At 42.4% G+C, this 19,600-nt stretch overlaps 1 protein-coding gene across 1 annotated transcript; it reads right to left on the bottom strand.

The window, feature by feature from the left end:
• Positions 1-1,697: 1,697 nt before the first annotated feature.
• gamt (guanidinoacetate N-methyltransferase) lies at positions 1,698-19,246 on the bottom strand. Its single transcript, XM_020933017.2, has 6 exons — positions 18,946-19,246; positions 10,599-10,744; positions 9,530-9,593; positions 6,857-6,924; positions 5,284-5,394; positions 1,698-1,930 (listed from the first exon to the last, which is right to left on the bottom strand). Exons 1-6 carry the CDS (start codon positions 19,121-19,123, stop codon positions 1,790-1,792), a joined length of 708 nt encoding a protein of 235 aa, XP_020788676.1. The 5' UTR covers positions 19,124-19,246; the 3' UTR covers positions 1,698-1,789.
• Between the last annotated feature and the right edge of the window lie 354 nt (positions 19,247-19,600).

Genomic DNA, 19,600 nt, shown 5'->3' with positions numbered 1-19,600 from the left:
GGGGGGCGTGTCCTCCTCTCGCTTCCATTCACTCCCATAGAGAGACGCAAAACTGCCAGAAAAACCTTCTTTATCGTGGCCCATTGAATGTCCGTCTGTATGTCAAATGTCTGCATGTCACAGTGTGTGTGTCTGCAGCCACAAACTGTTGCACTTTACACAGTCATGGTACATGTGTTTGGATTTTTGTTACGCCACGACAATCCGGACACCGACAGGGGACTCAGCGCTGCGCTGGGCAGCATCCGGCGTCAATGGGTTAATATGTGCTGCTGTCCCTTTACAAATAAATAAAATAAGAAATAAGGAGTGAGCGAGGAACTTGTGAGGGACTGACGGAAAGCGAGGATGGAGAACACAGCTTCACGGGGACCAGGAGGAAGCAGCATGAAACTTTCCTGAAGACACTGGATGGATGGACAAAGCCTGGACTTCAGCGACACCGAAACCATCCTGTCGGGATTCAGAAAGACCCGAATAATTCTAACTGGAACTGATGCTGAGTCTGACGACAGCGACGCAGAAGAGGAAGCGTCGCTCTGTTTACCTCCGGAGGTCGAGGAGTTGTTCAGAAGTGACACCGAGGATGAAGAATTGAATGGATTTAGTGATTTGGAGTGAGATGGAGAGTTTGTTAAACTTGTTCTGTTCTGTTGTTTATGTTATAGTTTATCTGAAGAACTGTTCATATGTGACGTTAACAGTCTGTTCTTCTCTCTTCTATTGTTTTTACTACAACTTGACTTTACACAGGAAATGTCGGCTCCTGGTCTCTGAATTTATAAAATATATTTCCCCCAAAAAGAGTGACTTATATGTTTTTTTCTTTTTCATTATGCATTTTTTTGGCTGGTGCGACTTATAGTAAAATCATTTCAATCGCTCCAGAGTATAAGTGCAAATAAAATCTAAATCTAAAGGTCACTGGAACATTACTCCTACTACAACCACAAATCACCTGGTCCCCGAAGGTTTTGTATTCACCCTGTGTGTGTCTGTGTTGGTCCACCCGCGATAATTCTGGCATTTATGAACTGATTGTCACCAAATTTGGTACGTGGGTCAAGCCCTCGTGCCCGATGCCGCAAAATTTTTTTGGTGACGATCCAAGGTCATTTGAGGTCACACGGGTCAATTGAAAGGTCACGCCATTATACAGGATTTTGGCAATTTCGGCAATTTCTGAACCATCTGCGGCCTAAAATATTCACCCAATCGTCACACAAGTTGGCGCACACATAACCGGGGTCCACTGGATGTTACAGGTTGAAACCGGTCAAGGTCACTTGAAGGTCAAATATACATTTTTGGTCATAACTCCGCGAAGGATCGAGCTCGAGCGACGGGAGTGTCTCAAAATCTCAGAAAAATTATGATCCATTTATAATTCTATGCGTTTGTGTTGTCAAATATGAATAGTTTTCCAGATAATCAGTAATTATAACAACACACTGATCTACAGTCACAGAACTAACATGTACGCAACTCATGAAAAATGACATTTTCGGCGAGACACATTACATTGTGGATATAACGATCATGTAAAACGGGCTGGACTCCTCAAACTGCTTCTGTGGTGATGAACTGACCCACCGATGCCTCATGGGGACCAGGTTTCTATTTCTGATTGAGCTTGTTCCAATATTACTTCTAAAAAGGTACTACTACAACATAAGAAAAATAAATAAAAAGACACGTTTGTATGGATTTGGACGGGTTTTATTGTTAACAGACGTGCGGGGCCGGGGGCGGGGGGAGTGTGTGCGCTGTACAAAATGTCTTCGTCCTCTCACTGCTTGACGACGGTGGGCGTGATCATCTTGTTGAAGGCGTAGTACTTGCACTCGGTCGGGGGCACGATGTCCATGGTGCCGGTGGACATGTTCTCCTTCTTGAAGCCGGCCTCGATCAGGTGGGGCACCTGCGTCTCCTGGAATCATTGACAGAAGGTCGGGGGGTCGGAAGTTTTTATCGGACGCGTTTGAAGATTAACCAGAGGAGTGTGAAGAGTGTGTGTGCGCGTGAACTCTGTAAACTGATTTGATAACCGTTTCATAAATGATGGAGACGATTATTATCAAAAGGAGAGTATTACTAAAGCTGATAAAGAGTATAAAACGTACCAGTCGTTCTTTTGAATTTCAGTCAAGAACGAAAAATAATGAAATGGGAAAACTGTTAATCCATGTATCATTCGTTTTTCAAAATAAAACCAAAAAAAAACAACTATTTTCTTCATTATTTGTCTCCAAAACCAAAATGAAAAAACAGATAATGATTTTTTTTTTCAGTTTTTTTTTCAATTTTCAGATTTTGTGTTTAAATGAAAAAAAAAAAAAAAAAAAAACGGATAAAGAACTAAACCAGGATTAAACGGGACTAAAACGGGACTAAAATGAGACTAAAACGAGACTAAAACAGGACTAAACCGGGACTAAAATGGGACTAAACCGGGACTAAAATGGGACTAAACCGGGACTAAAACGGGACTAAAACGGGACTAAAACGAGACTAAAACGAGACTAAAACAGGACTAAAACAGGACTAAACCGGGACTAAACCAGGACTAAACCGGGACTAAACCGGGACTAAACCGGGACTAAAATGGGACTAAACCGGGACTAAAATGGGATTAAACCGGGACTAAAATGGGACTAAACTGGGACTAAAACGGGATTAAAACGGGACTAAAATGAGACTAAAACAGGACTAAACCGGGACTAAAACAGGACTAAACGGGGACTAAAACAGGACTAAACCAGGACTAAAATGGGACTAAACCGGGACTAAAATGGGACTAAAATGGGACTAAACTGGGACTAAACCGGGACTAAAACGGGACTGAACGAGGACTAAACCAGGACTGAAACGGGACTGAACCAGGACTGAACCAGGACTGAACCAGGACTAACACGGGACTAAACCGGGACTAAAATGGGACTAAACTGGGACTAAAACGGGACTAAAACAGGACTGAACCAGGACTGAACCAGGACTAAACCAGGACTAAAACGGGACTGAAATGGGACTAAAACAGGATTAAGTGTTGGGATGGGCCCAGACGTGCTCCCGCGTAGACTGTGAGGTGATCAGGTCTAAGACCAGGACCAGATTAGGACTGAGACCGGGACTGAGACCAGGACCAGACTGGTACTGAACCAGGACTGAACCATTTTTTCCATTTTTCATTTAAACACAAAATCAAAAACTGAAAAAATTAATCATTATTGTTTTTTTTTTCATTTTGGTTTTGGAGACAAATAATGAATAAAATAGTTGTTTTTTTCGTTTTCTTATTTTTGGTTTTATTTTGAAAAACAAATTAATGATTCATACACGCATTATAGTTATTTAATTTTTCTGTTTTAGTGTCAAACAAAAAACAGATTTTATCCTCCTTTTTCAATATTTAATTTAAAGTTTATTTCAAATAACACCAATCAAAAAACAGTTTCAGTGTCTTTTTTAATTCTGATATTTTATTCTCTCAGGTTTATTTGCCCCGGACGTTCTGCTGCTCGGTGCCGCGAGTGAATTCAGTCTGTGAATTCAATGTCAACTGAATTCACAGAGTTCAATAAAGATTTTCTAAAGTCGGTCGTACACTGCGTTTTTTGGCATTTTTTGGATCAGATTTTTCACTCGTGCGGCTCGTGTTTTTGGGATCAGCGTGACTTTTCACTTAATCGTGTGTCGTTCTTCGTGTAGTAAACATGGGGAAACGAGAACCGATTAATACCTCACGAATATTAAACCTGTTTGATCGTCGTCGTCGCCTCTCATGAGGATTTCACACTGTTGAAATCGTTCCACGAGCTGTGATTTGGTCGTACAGTTTGAGCTGGGGATGAGTGAAACCATCGAAAATATCGCACTGTGTACGTCCGGCATAAGACACGAAAGTAAAAGTGACATGTTTGTCCACAAAATTGTAACGATTTTTCAGGTAAGTCCTTCTAACAGCAGAACTTCCAGGGAGAACAAACCAGAGGGAATAAAATATCAAAATTAAAATAGGCACGATGACTGTTTTTTGATTGGTGCTATTTGAAATAAACTTTAAATTAAATATTGGAAATAGAGGTCGAAATCTGTTTTTTGTTTGTAAAGAATTTGAATAAAAGCTTTATTTGATCACTTTTGTGCCAAGAGATAAAGGCTGAAAACGTGACTCCACCGCCGTCTTGTGAGTTTGAGGTAAAAGGTTTGTGGGTGAGTGTGTCTCTGTGGAGAGTCTCTGTGTAGAGGCTCCACATCTGAGCCAGGGGCTGGTTTTATGGCCGACAATATGTTGTGGAGGAGGCGGGCAGTGGTTTAGTTCTGGTTTTAGTTCTGTTTAGCCCCGGTTTAGACCTGGTTTTACACATAAAATTAGACTTGGTATTAGACCTGGTTTAGACCTGGTTTAGTCCTGGTTTAGTACTGGTTTTAGACCTGGTTTAGTCCTGGTTTAGTACTGGTTAAATCCTGGTTTAGTCCTGGTTTTAAACCTAGTTTAGTTCCATTTTAGTCCTGGTTTAGTAATGGTTTTTGTCCTGGTTTAGTCCTGGTTTTAGTTCTGGTTTTAGACCTAGTTTAGTCCTGGTTTAGACCTAGTTTAGTCCTGGTTTAGACCTAGTTTAGTCCTGGTTTAGTCCTGGTTTTAGTCCTGGTTTTAAACCTAGTTTAGTCCTGTTTTAGTCCTGGTTTTAGTCCTGGTTTTAGTCCTGGTTTTAGTCCTGGTTTTAGTCCTGGTTTTAGTTCTGGTTTTAGACCTAGTTTAGTCCTGGTTTAGACCTAGTTTAGTCCTGTTTTAGTCCTGGTTTTAAACCTAGTTTAGTTCCATTTTAGTCCTGGTTTAGTTCTGGTTTTAGACCTAGTTTAGTCCTGTTTTAGTCCTGGTTTTAGTCCTGTTTTAGTCCTGGTTTTAGTTCTGGTTTTAGACCTAGTTTAGACCTGGTTTAATCCTGGTTTTAGTCCTGGTTTTAGTTCTGGTTTAGACCTAGTTTAGTTCCTGTTTTAGTCCTGGTTTACTTCTGGTTTAGACCTGGTTTAGACCTGGTTTTAGACCTGGTTTTAGAAGACCTGGTTTAGACCTGGTTTAGTTCTGATTTAGTCCTGGTTTAGACCTGGTTTAGTTCTGATTTAGTCCTGGTTTACTTCTTGGTTTTAGATCTGGTTTCGAGGCGCGGTTGGGGACCCCTGCTCTAGATTCTAAACAAAAGATATCGGTGTGGAAACGCCGATATATCGACGCAATTAAACCAACGGAAAAACGAAAAGACGCCTGACGAGGAAACTGACCTCAAACATCTTCTCGATGTTGTCGTATTTGGTCTTGAGCAGCTCTCCCCAGGACGTCAGGTTACAGTAGGTGAGGACTCCCCCGGGCTTCAGCAGCCTGTGTGCGTGACCCTGCAACAACAACAACAACAACAACACAACTTCACTTTAACACACAACAACACTCACGCACAACTACAAGTACAAACACAGGAAGTAGTAAGTCATTTCCAGAATTTGGTGATGTTATAATGGCTGTTTCATGGTAATAAACATTAAAGGTTGTATAGAGGAAATACAGCGACAGTCCTTTGTCAAATGTTGTGCTTGTGTGACTCCACCTTCCTCCTCCACAGCTCCTCAGTAGAAACATCTCCTCCTCCCGCCTCTTTACTCTAGAAATCACACTTGTTTACAGCCAGTGACTGTTCAGAATCACTGTTGAAATAATTTAACAACCGACGCGTCAGTTTTTAGACCCTTCGTCTGCTTCAGTCGCACCGTCGCTGGAAGGAATCTCCAAGAATCACCTCAGTTTGTCTTCGCTCCTTTTCTCCTTCTCTTCTTCTTTCAGCGACCTCAAAAACCGACTTTCTTTTGCGGCGAACCGGTCGTGGATTCTCGTCCGCCGTCGCGACAAACTTTGTGCGAACTGCGAGGAAGCGACAGTTTAAAAAAAGCCTCTAAGAACCGCCGCATAAACCACGTCATCCCCGCGCGCCGAGAGTCAGTTACACTAGAAATGTAAGGAGTTTGATTGACAACCTAACAGCCAATAGATAAAGAGGGAGCCTCGTTTTCTATTGGCTGATGTTTGTCTGGACTCACTACGTCCACAGTTGATAGATTTTCATTCTTTTTTTTTTTGGTCATCATAATTCCAAGGCTGCTGCGTCTCTGTAATGTTATTTTAAACTTTCAATGACAAGTTGAACCTAAAAAAAAAAATCCTCCATACAACCTTTAAGATGTGTCAGACACCACTGTTATTCATTTTTACAGATTTTGTTTGCAGAAATATTTAAGTGACAACGTGGGCCTTTGTCTCATTTTAAATTCACGTTAGTTTATGTTAAACATTTTTATTTTGAAAGGGGACTTGCTTTGCTTTGGGAGTTACCTGATACTCACCTGGGGGGAGGTGAAAAAGACAAGCAGGTGTCACCAATTGGAGAGAGACTTCTTCTGTGTTTGGTGTTTTTGCTTTGAGTTACTTATTTTTTTGTCTATTTGTACTTTTGTTGGCGAACCCCAGACGTCTGTATTTAAAATAAATTTTGTCTGCGTAAAGACACCTTTTTTTGTGACATCTGCCTCCTACTTTGACCACTTTGGCCAGCTTCCCTACAATTTACTTTTATGAGTCATGTGACCTTTTACTTTGCCCCGGAAGCAAACAGAGAGCGAGAAATAGAGAGAAAAAGAGAGAAAAAGATGACGGAAACACAGAAAAAGTGTCAAGAAAAGATGTCAAACTTAAACAGCGCCGGTGATGAGATCTAAACTACAGGGACTGCAGCTTTCACACAGAATCAGACGCACAGACACACTACACTGACTGCTCCAGATGAGGCGGCCATCTTGGGACTGTTACCTTGATGAAGTCAAACTGATGCGTGTGCCACTTGTCTTCTGACAGGGGGTAGGTGTCGTACAGGATTCCTGCAACAAATGGACGTTTTAGTTTTCACAACTCGTACTGGAAAACATTTACACTATACATATACAATAGTAGAATCATTACTTCAAAATATTCAAGTACAAGTAGTGGCCCAAGGAATGACAACAGTATGTAAAGGTGGCAAGTCAAAATATAAATATATCGTATCGTTTAATGTGATGATACAGTATCGATATCGTGGGCTGCTGTATCGATATATCACCAAGAGGATTTATTGGTTTATTTTATTAAATTATTTTGTGTAACAGTGACAATTGTGTTGACATTTTCACTGTTTTGACGAGTAAAATTAATGTTTTTCATATTCACTTTGCACAGACTTAGTGGACTTTTATTTTTTGGTGTATTTTACCATATACTACAAGTAAAAGTATTTGATTAAAGTTGTAAATATTTATGACTTTATCCATTGTTCACAGTTATCAGACACTGACAATGTCACCAATGATTAACAGTTTAATCAAGAGACAAAGATGAAAAAGGTCACGGGCGCAGATGGTTCAGACCTGGATCAGTCCTGGTTTAGAACTGGTTTAGTCCTGATTCAGTCCTGATTTATTCCTAGTTTAGTCCTGGTTCAGTACTGGTTTAAAACTGGTTTAGTTTCCTGGTTTAGTCCTGGTTTAAAAACTGGTTCAGTCCTGGTTCAGTCCTGGTTCAGTCCTTGGTTTAGTCCTTGTTTAGTCCTTGTTTAGTCCTGGTTTAGTCCTGGTTTAGTCCCGGTTTAAGTCCCGTTTAGTCCCGGTTTAGTCCCGGTTTAGTCTTGTTTAAAAAATGGTTCAGTCCTGGTTCAGTCCTGGTTTTTAGTCCTGTTTTAGTCCTGGTTTAGTCCCGGTTTAGTCCTGGTTTAGTCCTGGTTTAGACTTGTTTAAAAACTGGTTCAGTCCTGGTTAAGTCCTGGTTTAGTCCTGGTTTAGTCCTGGTTTAGTCTTGTTTAAAAACTGGTTCAGTCCTGGTTTAGTCCCGGTTTAGTCCTGGTTTAGTCCTGGTTTAGTCTGGTTCAGTCCTGGTTTAGTCCCGGTTTAGTCCCGGTTTAGTCCTGGTTTAGTCTTGTTTAAAAACTGGTTTAGTCCTGGTTTAGTCTTGTTTAAAAACTGGTTTAGTCCTGGTTTAGTCTTGTTTAAAAACTGGTTCAGTCCTGGTTCAGTCCTGGTTCAGTCCTTGTTTAGTCCTTTAGTCCTGGTTTAGTCCTGGTTTAGTCCCGTTTAGTCCCGGTTTAGTCCCGGTTTAGTCCCGGTTTAGTCTTGTTTAAAAACTGGTTCAGTCCTGGTTAAGTCCTGGTTCAGTCCTGGTTTAGTCCTGGTTTAGTCCCGGTTTAGTCCTGGTTTAGTCTTGTTTAAAAACTGGTTCAGTCCTGGTTAAGTCCTGGTTTAGTCCTGGTTTAGTCCTGGTTTAGTCCTGGTTTAGTCTTGTTTAAAAACTGGTTCAGTCCCGGTTTAGTCCCGGTTTAGTCCTGGTTTAGTCCTGGTTCAGTCCTGGTTTAGTCCCGGTTTAGTCCTGGTTTAGTCTTGTTAAAATACTGGTTTAGTCCTGGTTTAGTCTTGTTTAAAAACTGGTTTAGTCCTGGTTTAGTCCTGGTTTAGTCTTGTTTAAAAACTGGTTTAGTCCTGGTTTAGTCTTGTTTAAAAACTGGTTCAGTCCTGGTTAGTCCTGGTTTAGTCCTGGTTTAGTCTTGTTTTAAAAACTGGTTCAGTCCCAGTTTAGTCCTGGTTTAGACCTGGTTTAGACCTGGTTTAGACCTGGTTTAGTCCCGGTTTAGTCCTGGTTTAGACCTGATTAATTTCTTATTTCTGACATCAGTCGTTGAATCATCTGTACTGGAAGCGGGTTTGTGCAAAAATATTTAAATATCGATATATCATGGACTGCTGGTTCGATATATCGGCAAGAGTATTTTTAAGTGTATTTTACTAAATTATTTCGTGTAAAAGCTGCAGTTGTGTTGACATTTTCACTGTTTTGACGAGTAAAATTTGTGTTTTTCATTTTAACTTCGCACAAACTTAGTGGACGTAGCAGAGTTTTAATATCACAGCCACGATTTTGCCTTTGTTTTTCACAGAATCGTATCGAATCATTTACGATTTCAGCGTTTTTCAGATTCTTGCAGCTACAACCTGGAACAGTTTTTTCTTTAGATACGAGACAGATTTTACTCTGACTGTTTAAATCCAGAGTCAAAACGGTTCAATCTTGCATTTATCTGCGTTTGACTAAAAGGTTTTTCATTTTTCATTCCTCACTCTTCTCTCCAATTTTAATTTTACGACGATTATTTATGTTTTGATTTGTTTTTATTGTGATTTTAATGTATTTCTTATTCCGTAAAGCACTTTGAATGACTTTGTGTACGAACTGTGCGGTACAAATAAACTTTCCTTGCCTGAAATATATCGAATCTTACTGAATCGAAAGTGCACGTATCTGTATCGAGATCTGTATCGTATCGTATCGGCGAGTTCTTAACGATACTCAGCTCTAAGTGGAAGCAGATTTTTAATGTGATGTTTTTCCTTATCTGTACTTCCTCCTCTGTTCTGATGTTTTGTGGAGAAGAATCGGTGCGTGTGGAGATCTGGTTCGTACCGTCGAAGTGGTTGTCTGGCAGCGTGGGGACGACCTCCTCCCAGAGACCTTTAAGAGGGACCACCTGCGGCAGAAGAAGAAGAAGAAGAAGAAGAAGAAGAAGATCACTGAGAGACCAAAATGTGGATCATCTCGTCTTTGTGCGGATGGAATTTAGATGTAAGTGGACAATGGGAAAAAAAATGAACAAAATGTGACTTTTTTTGTTTTGGTTGTTTCTTTTTTACCCCTGTTCGGTCTGATGCTCTTCTCTGTTCCTCTGAGCTTCTCCTCTGCTCCTCTGTTCCTCTGTTCTTCTGATGTTCTCCTCTGTTCCTGACCTTTTCCTCTCCTCTAACCCGCTCCTCTGCTCCTCCATTCCTTTGCTCCTCTGACCCTCTCCGCTTCTCCTCTGCTCCTTTGATGCTCTTCTCTGTTCCTCTGACCTTCTCCTCTGCTCCTCTGCTCCATCTGACCTCTCCTCTGCATCTGCTCAGTCTGACCATCTCCTGTGCTCCATCTGAACCTCTCTTTTGCTCCATCTGACCTTCTCTACGACTTCTCTGACCTTCTCCTCTGTTCCTCTGCTCCATCTGACCCTCTGCTCCTCTGATGAGCTCGTCTGTTCCATCTGACCCTCTTCTCTGTTCCTCTGACCTTCTCCTCTTGTCCTTTGCTCCATTTGACCTCCTTTGGTCCTCTGCTCCATCTGACCTTCTCCTCTGCTCCTCTGTTCCTCTGACTCTCGCTTCTGTTCCTCTGACCTTCTCCCCTGTTCCTCTGCTCCATTTGACCTCCCCTACGCTTCTCTGACGCTCTCCTCTGACCCTCTCCTCTGACCTCTCCTCTGACGCTCTCCTCCTGACCCTCTCCTCTGACCCTCTCCTCTGACCCTCTCCTCTGACCTCTCCTCTGACCCTCTCCTCTGACCCTCTCCTCTGACCCTCTCCTCTGACCCTCTCCTCTGACGCTCTCCTGTGCTCCATCGTTCTTTTAGTACATTCACAAGTTCTCATCTGCGTAAATCTGGCCCATCTCAATCAAACAAACACGTCTCTGGACCGGCGTGTCGGACCCCGGAGCCTCGTACCTTGTGCGGCTGTGACTTGGCCCAGTTCTCCAGGCGGGCGAACACTCCGTCGTTACACTCGATGATCCAGTGCTCCTCGATGGGGAACGACTCCACTTTGGTGGCGGCGATGGCCATGCCGAAGCCGATCTCCAGGACACGCCCACCTGCACACACACCGACGAGCATCACAACCAGTCCAGTCTGCAGGTTCTGTCTGTGTCTCAATGTGAAAACAATATCTCAATCTTTTTTACTCACAGAAACAAAAACACACACATAGTAACAAGACATGAAAGCTTAATGTACAGGAAAAGTAATAAATAAAATGTAAAAATAAACAATTAAAACATATATCAACAGTGCTGGGGAGTAATGGATTACATGTAACTGGGATTACGTAATCAGAGTACAATTGATGAGTAACTGTATTCAGTTACAGTTACAGTTTCAGTGAGTGGTAATTGGATTACAGTTACTTTGTTGAAATAAATGGATTACACAGACAGGATTTTACTGTTTTCACATTTTGAGCCATATCCCTACCTTTTTTTTGGGGGGGATATAGCTCAAGTCTACACTAGATCTAAACCAAGACTAAAACCAGATCTAAACCAGGTCTAAACCAAGACTAAAACCCAGGTCTAAACCAGGTCTAAACCAGGTCTAAACCAGGTCTAAACCAAGGTCTAAACTAAAAAACCAGAAACTCTAAACCAGGTCTAAACCAGGTCTAAACTAGACTAAACCCAAGGTCTAAACTAAACCAGATCTAAACCAGGTCTTAAACTAGATCTAAACTAGAGAAACTAAACCAGGTCTAGGTCTAAACCAGGTCTAAACCAGGTCTAAACCAGGTAAACTAAACCAGGTCTAAACCAGTCTAAACTAGCCTCCTGGTTTTAGTCCTGGTTTTGTCCTGGTTTTAGACCTAGTTTATCTCTAGTTTAGCTCTAGTTAAAATCTAGTTTAGACCTGGTTTAGTTTCCAGCAACGAGTGGAATTACCGAAAAAAATAAAATAACAAAAGGGGGATACAGCCCAAAATGTGAAAACAGGAAAATCCCGCCGTGTAATCCATTTATTTCAACAAAGTAACTGTAATCCAATTCCCACTCACTGAAACAGTAACTGTAACTGAATACAGTTACTCATCATTTGTACTCTGATTACATAACTCTGGTACATGTAATCTGTTACTCCCCAACACTGGCTGTATCGGACGGTTGTGGTGAAGAGGAGCTGAGTCTCGATTTACCGTCAGTCTGTTCCTCCCCTCACCTCTGGTCATGAGCTCTGGGTCATGACCCCAAGACCCGACCCTGGATACGTGGATTTTTAAGATGTTGAGCAGGCGCCTCTTCACCTCTATGGAAGATTCACTGTTTTTGAACGAAATCTCCAAACTTCTGATCCACAAACGTTGAACCTTCTCATAGAAAACTCTAAACTCTCCCAGAAAACTGCCCCTTGTGGCTTAAAGTTCTCCCGCTTTCTGAGACTATTGTCAATGAATAATGTCACTTTTGTCGAGTTACACTGACAGACGGCATGAGTTAAGTATAAACCAGGTCCGCAAATCTGCAACCTCCAAGTTACCACAGCAAATTTCACAACAGAAGTGAAGCTAGAACGACCTTTTAATCGGATTAGACCCTTTCACGAGTCACATGTTTAGAATAGACTGACAATAACAATCTGCCGTCTTCGTTTTAACTGAACAACAGAGTAAAAGAAAAAAAAATCTTTAATGCAATCGGTAGTTGCTAGGGGTGTGCAAAAATATCAATATATCGTATCGTTTAATGTGCTGATACAGTATCGATTTTGTGGGCTGCTGTATCGATATATCGTCAAGAGTATTTTAGGTATATTTTCACTAAATTAGTTTGTGTAAGAGCTGCAGTTGTGTTGACATTTTCACTGTATTGCCAATTATTTTTAAGTCTATTTTTAAATTATTTTAAGCTATTATTTATTATCTGTGTTGCCTTTTCCTGCTGTTCTGAAATTGTGCGTTGCAACACTGGAATTTCCCCACTGTGGGACTAATAAAGGCAAATCTTATCTTATTGAGTAAAATGGATGTTTTTCACAAACTTAGTGGACTTTTAGTATTAGAGGCATCGTTTAGCCTCTTTTACACTGTACCGTATCGGATTGATGTGAAATATATTGTATCGAATCGTATTAAATGGAAAGCTCACTGTATAGAAAAGCGTATCGTATCGTGGCCTATGTATCGAGATATGTATTGTATCGGTAACTTCTTAACGATACCCGGCCCTAGTAGTTGCAAGCCTCATATAATCGAACTCTCCACCTCGAGGCAAAGCAGTATCGACCAAGCCTACGATTCTCACAAAGTATCACTTAAAGGTTGTATAGAGGATTTTTTTAAGGGAAGAGAAATACAGCGACAGTCCTTGTGCGCGTTCAGAATTACTGTTGAAGTTTCCTGTGTAGAAGTAATTCAGCGACCGACGCGTCAGTTTTTAGACCCTTCGTCCTGCTTCGGTCGCGCCATCGCTGGACGAGATCTCCAAGAATCACCTCAGTTTGGCTTTGCTCCTTTTCCTCTTCTCTTCTTCTTTCAGCGACCTCAAAAACGGACTTTCTTTTGCGGCGAACCGGTCGTGGATTCTCGTCCGCCGTCGCGACAAACTTTGTGCGAAATGCGAGGAAGCGACAGTTCGAAAATGCCTCTAAGAACCGCTGCGTAAACCACGTAATCCCGCGCTCCGACGAGTCAGTTACACTAGGGAGTTTGATTGACAACCAACAGCCAATAGAAAATGAGGGAGCCTCGTTTTCTATTGGCTGATGTTTATCTGGCCTCAACACGTCCACAGTTGATAGATTTTCGTTCTTTTTTTTTTTGGTCATCATAATTACAAAGCTGCTGCGTCTCTGTAATGGTATTTTAAACTTTCACTGACAGTTTGAAACTAAAAAAAATCCTCCATACAACCTTTAAAGAACACATACTGAGCTTGTGCTCTGTAGTTATAATCTATGACACTCCTGCATCATTCTGTTATAATTTCAACATTTTAAATCACAGTATTCATCTAAAAAGACTTCACGACGTCGCACTAGAGCAGAGCATTAAAACGTTTGGACTAAATTACGTGATGCTGTAAGAATCCTTCGTTTATCACCGATTAAGGAAATAAAATTGAAGAGCAAAGAAAGTACAGAACAAATGGCATGTACTTTTACTTTCAGAATAGATCCGCTTTCAACTTTAAACGGACATGTTCTACATAAGGGACTGGTTGTGTATTAGGGATGGGCATGATTAATCGATAATTGATCATTAAGAATTTCATCGATTACGTTAATTTTAATCGACAAACCGAATGTAGTTTGCTGTGTGTATCGTGACCAAACAGGTGTGTACATGTGTCTCTGCATCAGAAGGAGCGAGACACAAACAGTGGGTCAGTCTGTAACGAACCGAAGCACAAATGTGGATTTAACGATGATTTGTACAAGAAATTCCACACTTTCCGTTGCGTTGGGACAAGTGTGAGTCCATGTGCACAGTGTATAAAGCAGCACATATGTTTCTGTGTCCAGTGGGAAAAAGTTTTACCAGGTGAGAGTCGCTCAATGTGGATGACGAGGCCCCGCCCCCCTCCCCCCGTACGCTGTCCTGGTTTTGACAAACACAAATCTGGTCACACTAACCTGTATTCACCTGAGTCATGTCTTTTAATCCAACAGAAATTGAACCACATCAGCGACACAAGAGCTGGAGTTTTATCTTCACTTAGTTTTTGCAAATTATCGATGTGGTTTTAAGTTTTGTTTCTGTGAGATTTGAACAAAACTGAATTAAACACATTATAATGTCAAACAGCTGATGTGGCTCTAGAGTCGTTACGGTTTATATGTCGTAAAGTTGAATTTATTTATGCAGATTAGTAGTGCAGATAGTAATAATAATGATGATCATTTTAATATAAAAACGTTAATGATTAATCGATAATCGATCGTTAATTCTTCCGACGATCGATTAAGAAAATTTCATCGAATGCCCGTCCCTATTGTGTATATCCTCTCAATGAAAGTGTCAGAGGTAAATTGACTTTTGTTGTGAGAGAAGAACAGAACAATGCCTGTCGTTTGCTTATTCTTGTCAGAAGATAGTTTATATCTTTAGGACTGTATCGTGAAAACTACGGGCCCCTGAGAACATAGAACACAGGGCCCCGGGAGCGGCCCTGCTGGACGGCCACAGCACTAGAAAAGGTCAGTTGCATTTATTTTCTTGAGAAGCTTATAAATAGACTTGGCATTTCAGCTCCAGCTGTACTATATAACAGCATAAAGCCGAGTAAATGTTCTGCACACAGCTCCGCGTGTGAGAAATTATGAAAATTATGCAGAAAACTAAAGCTCTGTCAGTAAAGAGAAAACTGTCAGTGTATAAGGCCCAGGATGTAAAGTGTCCTGCAGCCGTTTGTGTGGAGCCTGTTGATTTGCACTCGGTCTGAAGGTGCATGTTCCCTCTCCACACTGCTGCTATGTACGTACGACCAGTGTTGTAGGTGCATGTGTTGGGAAGGTGACTTTTAAAATGTAATCCCCTACAGATTACAGATTACATACCCCAAAATGTAGTTTGTAACGTAATCCAGTAAATTACTTAAAGTGAGTAATGTAATCTGATTACTTTGGATTACTTGATTTGCTGTAGAGAAACAAAGACGAGGAAATCGTAACATAAGAAGTTTTGTTGCTAAAAGAAAATAAAAAGCCCAGACTTTACTGAACCAAATTAAAAATATTATTGATAGTTTAGTCCTGTTAAATCCTGTTAAATCCTGTTAAAACCTGATTTAGTCCTGGTTAGTCCTGGTTTTAGTCCTGGTTTAGACTTGGTTTTAGACCTGTTTCAGACCTGGTTTAGATCTGGTTTAGTCCTAGTTTAGTCCTGGTTTAAACCTGTTTTAGTCCTGTTTTAGTCTTGTTTTAGTCCTGGTTTAGTCCTGGTTTTAGTCCTGGTTTTAGTCCTGATTTAGATCTAGTTTAGACCTGGTTTTAGTCCTAGTTTCCTGTTTTAGTCCTGTTTAGACCTGGTTTAGTCTTTTAGTCCTGTTTAGAGTTTAGTCCTGGTTTAGTTTAGTCCTGGTTTAGACCTGGTTTATTTTCCGGCAATGAGTGGAATTACTGAGAGAAAAAAAAAGGGGGGATATAGCCTAAAGTGTGAAAACAGTAAAATCCCTCTGTGTAATCCATTTATTTCAACAAAGTAACTGTAATCCAATTACCACTCACTGAAACAGTAACTGTAACTGAATACAGTTACTCATCATTTGTACTCTGATTACATAACTCCGGTACATGTAATCTGTTACTCCCCAACACTGGTTGTGGGTGCTGGTGTTGGTGCTGGTGTCGTGGGTGCTGGTGTCGTGGGTGCTGGTGTTGTGGGTGCTGGTGTCGTAGGTGCTGGTGTCGTAGGTGCTGGTGTTGTAGGTGCTGGTGTCGTGGGTGCTGGTGTCTGTGGTGCTGGTGTCGTGGGTGCTGGTGTCGTGGGTGCTGGTGTCGTGGGTGCTGGTGTCGTGGGTGCTGGTGTCTGGTGCTGGTGCTGGTGTCGTGGGTGCTGGTGTCGTAGGTGCTGGTGTCGTGGGTGCTGGTGTTGTAGGTGCTGGTGTCTGTAGGTGCTGGTGTTGTAGGTGCTGGTGTTGTGCTGGTGTTGTGCTGGTGTCGTGGGTGCTGGTGTCGTGGTGTGGTGTCTGGTGTCGTGGTGCTGGTGTCGTGTGCTGAGGTGCTGGTGTCTGGTGTGGTGCTGGTGTCGTGGTGTGTGGTGTGGTGTGTGCTGTGGTGTCTGGGTGCTGGTGTGGGTGCTTGTGTGGGTGCTGGTGTCTGTGGTGTGTGTGTGTGTGTGGTGTCTGGTGCTGGTGTTGTAGGTGCTGGTGTTGTGGGTGCTGGTGTTGTGGGTGCTGGTGTTGTAGGTGCATGTAGGCGTTGTTCTTACACACTTGCCTCGTGTGAACCTTTAAGGGTGCCCGAGGTCTCCCACTGTGTCCTGTAGAGTACATGTTCTTATAAGGGTGCTCTCCTCCCACACAGCTCCAGGATGGATTATTTTACTTCACTCTGAACTGGACTGAACCAGCCCCTCTGCCCAAGACTTTGGCAGCTCCATCTCCAGTACATCTACACATGCCCATCGCCCCACCGTCCAATCAGGACCCTGCGCTCTGACCACACCTCTGCGGTGGTCCCAGGTGGAGGAGGAGGGTGATGGCGCCTTTTAAGTTTAAGATCCTAAACCTTCCTCCTGAACTGTGGTCTATTATTGATGCAAGGCTGCAGGTTCATACACATTAGTCTTCCTAGGGTGCATGTTGGTACACACTAGTCTTCCAAGGGTGCATGTTCGTACACACTAGTCTTCCTAGGGTGCATGGTCGTACACACACTTGTCTTCCTAGGGTGCATGTTCGTACTTTCTCATCTCCTAGAGTGCATGTTTGTAAACAGTAGTCTTCTTAGTGTGCATGTTTGTACACACTAGTCTTCCTAGGTTGCATGTTCGTACACACACTTGTCTCTGAGGTACATTTTCATACACACTTGCCTTCCTAGAGTGTATGTTGTCACACATTTGTCTTCTAGGATGCATGCTCATACACTCTTGTCTCTTAGGGCGCATGTTCGTACACTCTTGTCTCACACACTTGTCTTTTTGGGTGCATATTTGTACACACTTATCCTCCTAGGGTGCATGTTTGTACACACTAGTCTTCCTAGGGTGCATGTTCGTACACACTAGTCTTCCTAAGGGTGCATGTTCGTACACACTAGTCTTCCTACACTAGTCTTCCTAGGGTGCATGTTTGTACACACACTTGTCTCCTAGGGTGCATGTTTGTATTTTCTCACTTCCTAGGGTGCATGTTCGTACACACTAGTCTTCCTAGGGTGCATGTTCGTACACACTAGTGTCTCCTAGGGTGCATGTTTGTACACACTAGTCTTCCTAGGGTGCATGTTTGTACACTCTTGTCTTCCTAGGGTGCAATTCATACACTCTTGTCTTCCTAGGGTGCATATTTGTACACTCTTGTCTTCCTAGGGTGCATGTTGTACACTCTTGTCTTCCTAGGGTGCATATTTGTACACTCCTGTCTTCCTAGGGTGCATGTTCATACACAGTAGTCTTCCTAGGGTGCATGTTTCTACACTTTTGTCTCTTAGTGTGCATGTTCGTACACTCTTGTCTTCCTAGGGTGCATGTTTGTACACTCTTTTCTTCTTAAGGTGCATATTTCTACACTCTAGCCTCCTAGGTGCATGTTTGTACAATTTTTTCTCTTATGGTGCATGTTTGTACACTCTTGCCTCACACACTTGTCTCCTAGGGTGCATCTACATACACACTTGTCTCTTAGGATGCATGTTCATACACTCTTGCCTTCCTGGAGTGCATGTTGTCACACATTTGTCTCTAGGGTGCATGTTCGTACACTCTAGTCTTCTTAGGGTGCATGTTCGTACACACTTGTCTCTGGGGTGTGTCCGTGTCTGTTTTCAAAGCGGCAGACGAGCTGTTTCTCTGCAGGATTTTGGCTCGGTGTGGTGAGTGGAGCCGACAGCTGCAGAGAGTCACACCACAGCCTCACACGTACACACACACACACACACACACACACACACACCGAGAGAGAGGAGCGTGCACGTGTCTCCTACTACACGTCGCCTACTACAACTCTGATAACAGCACGTGCTCGGGAAACTCCACTAATCTACTTTTGATTTGTTCTATTTAAAACCACAAACCCAAGAAGGAGCAGTTCAACCTGAAAAACTACTGCACAGAGTTTGAACAGAACATAAATAAGCGACTAAAAAGAGTGAAACATGCTGGGAAACAGAGCATATGTTTTCTTTGTAGGACACAACTGTAGAATGAATGAAAATAAACCAATGCATAAAATTTATTCAACTTCTTATTAACATATTACAGCAATTTCTTCACAACATATTCGAGCAATTTCTTCACCAGTTCTTAAACGTGACTATCCCAAAAATATGCACTGTTTATTTTGTTTTGAACGCCAGTGATTGCATAAATGATCTCATAATCCAAGCTTTTGACAACTGTGCTCATACAACAGGAGCAGATTTACGAAGAAGAATTATGTTTATATTCTGATCTAATATCTGCACTGAGCTTTTTGTTTGAATAAATTAAGAAAAAGAGCTTAACTTGCTATTTAAACTCTCAAAAAACCCAAATATTACGCAAAAACTCCATGCGTAATCCGTAAAGACATGATTCCATTATCGGACAGCTCGTGAAAAAGCGGTCCAGTGTCCGATAATGGAACCCGCGCTTGCTTGGAGTTACCTTTGGACGCGGCGACGGTGGCCAGCGAGTGCATGTACGGAGTCTCCCAGCGCTCCATCACGGGTTTGCCCATGATCTCCAGGTGCGTGTCGGCCTCGTTGTAGCCGGCGCTCGCATCGTGCCAGGCGGCCTTGCAGTCCTCCCCCTTGGAGAAGATGGGCTGTGCGGCGGTGGTCATGGCGGAGGCTTGGACGGAGCTCGAGAGGAGTCTGGGCGCGCGCAAGAGGCAGACCCAGGGCCGCACGAGAGTTTTATCGACTCCAAAGTGCTGACGGGACAAGAATTTAACTACGGGTCAAAAGCACACGCGCACGCACGCACGCACGCAGCGCCGATCACGCACAGAGCCGAAGATCATCTCGGGACAACAACGACGACTCACTAGTCCCGTTTGAGAAATGGGGACAAGGAAGAGTAATCACTTTGGAAATATTGAAATACGTCTCTGTTGAACCGGGATAGTCCCAGTTTTGAGCTCGGTGTCCCCTGTCCCAGCAGATTTACCCAAAGCCACTGATTTGTCCCAGTTTTTATTCAAGAAATGTCCCAAGTGTCACTTACTGGACAATTTTGACACCTCCAAACAGTAAAGAGAGGCTTAAATTGTCATATGTTTAAGTAAAATATAGAAAAAAACTGATTAAAAATAACCAAA

The sequence above is a fragment of the Boleophthalmus pectinirostris genome, unplaced genomic scaffold (assembly GCF_026225935.1).
Source record: "Boleophthalmus pectinirostris isolate CB_2022bp ecotype Guang Dong unplaced genomic scaffold, ASM2622593v1 HiC_scaffold_7, whole genome shotgun sequence".
Lineage (NCBI taxonomy): Eukaryota > Metazoa > Chordata > Actinopteri > Gobiiformes > Gobiidae > Boleophthalmus > Boleophthalmus pectinirostris.
Note: the sequence above shows the minus strand (reverse complement) of the source record. Positions and strands in the feature narration are given on the sequence as shown.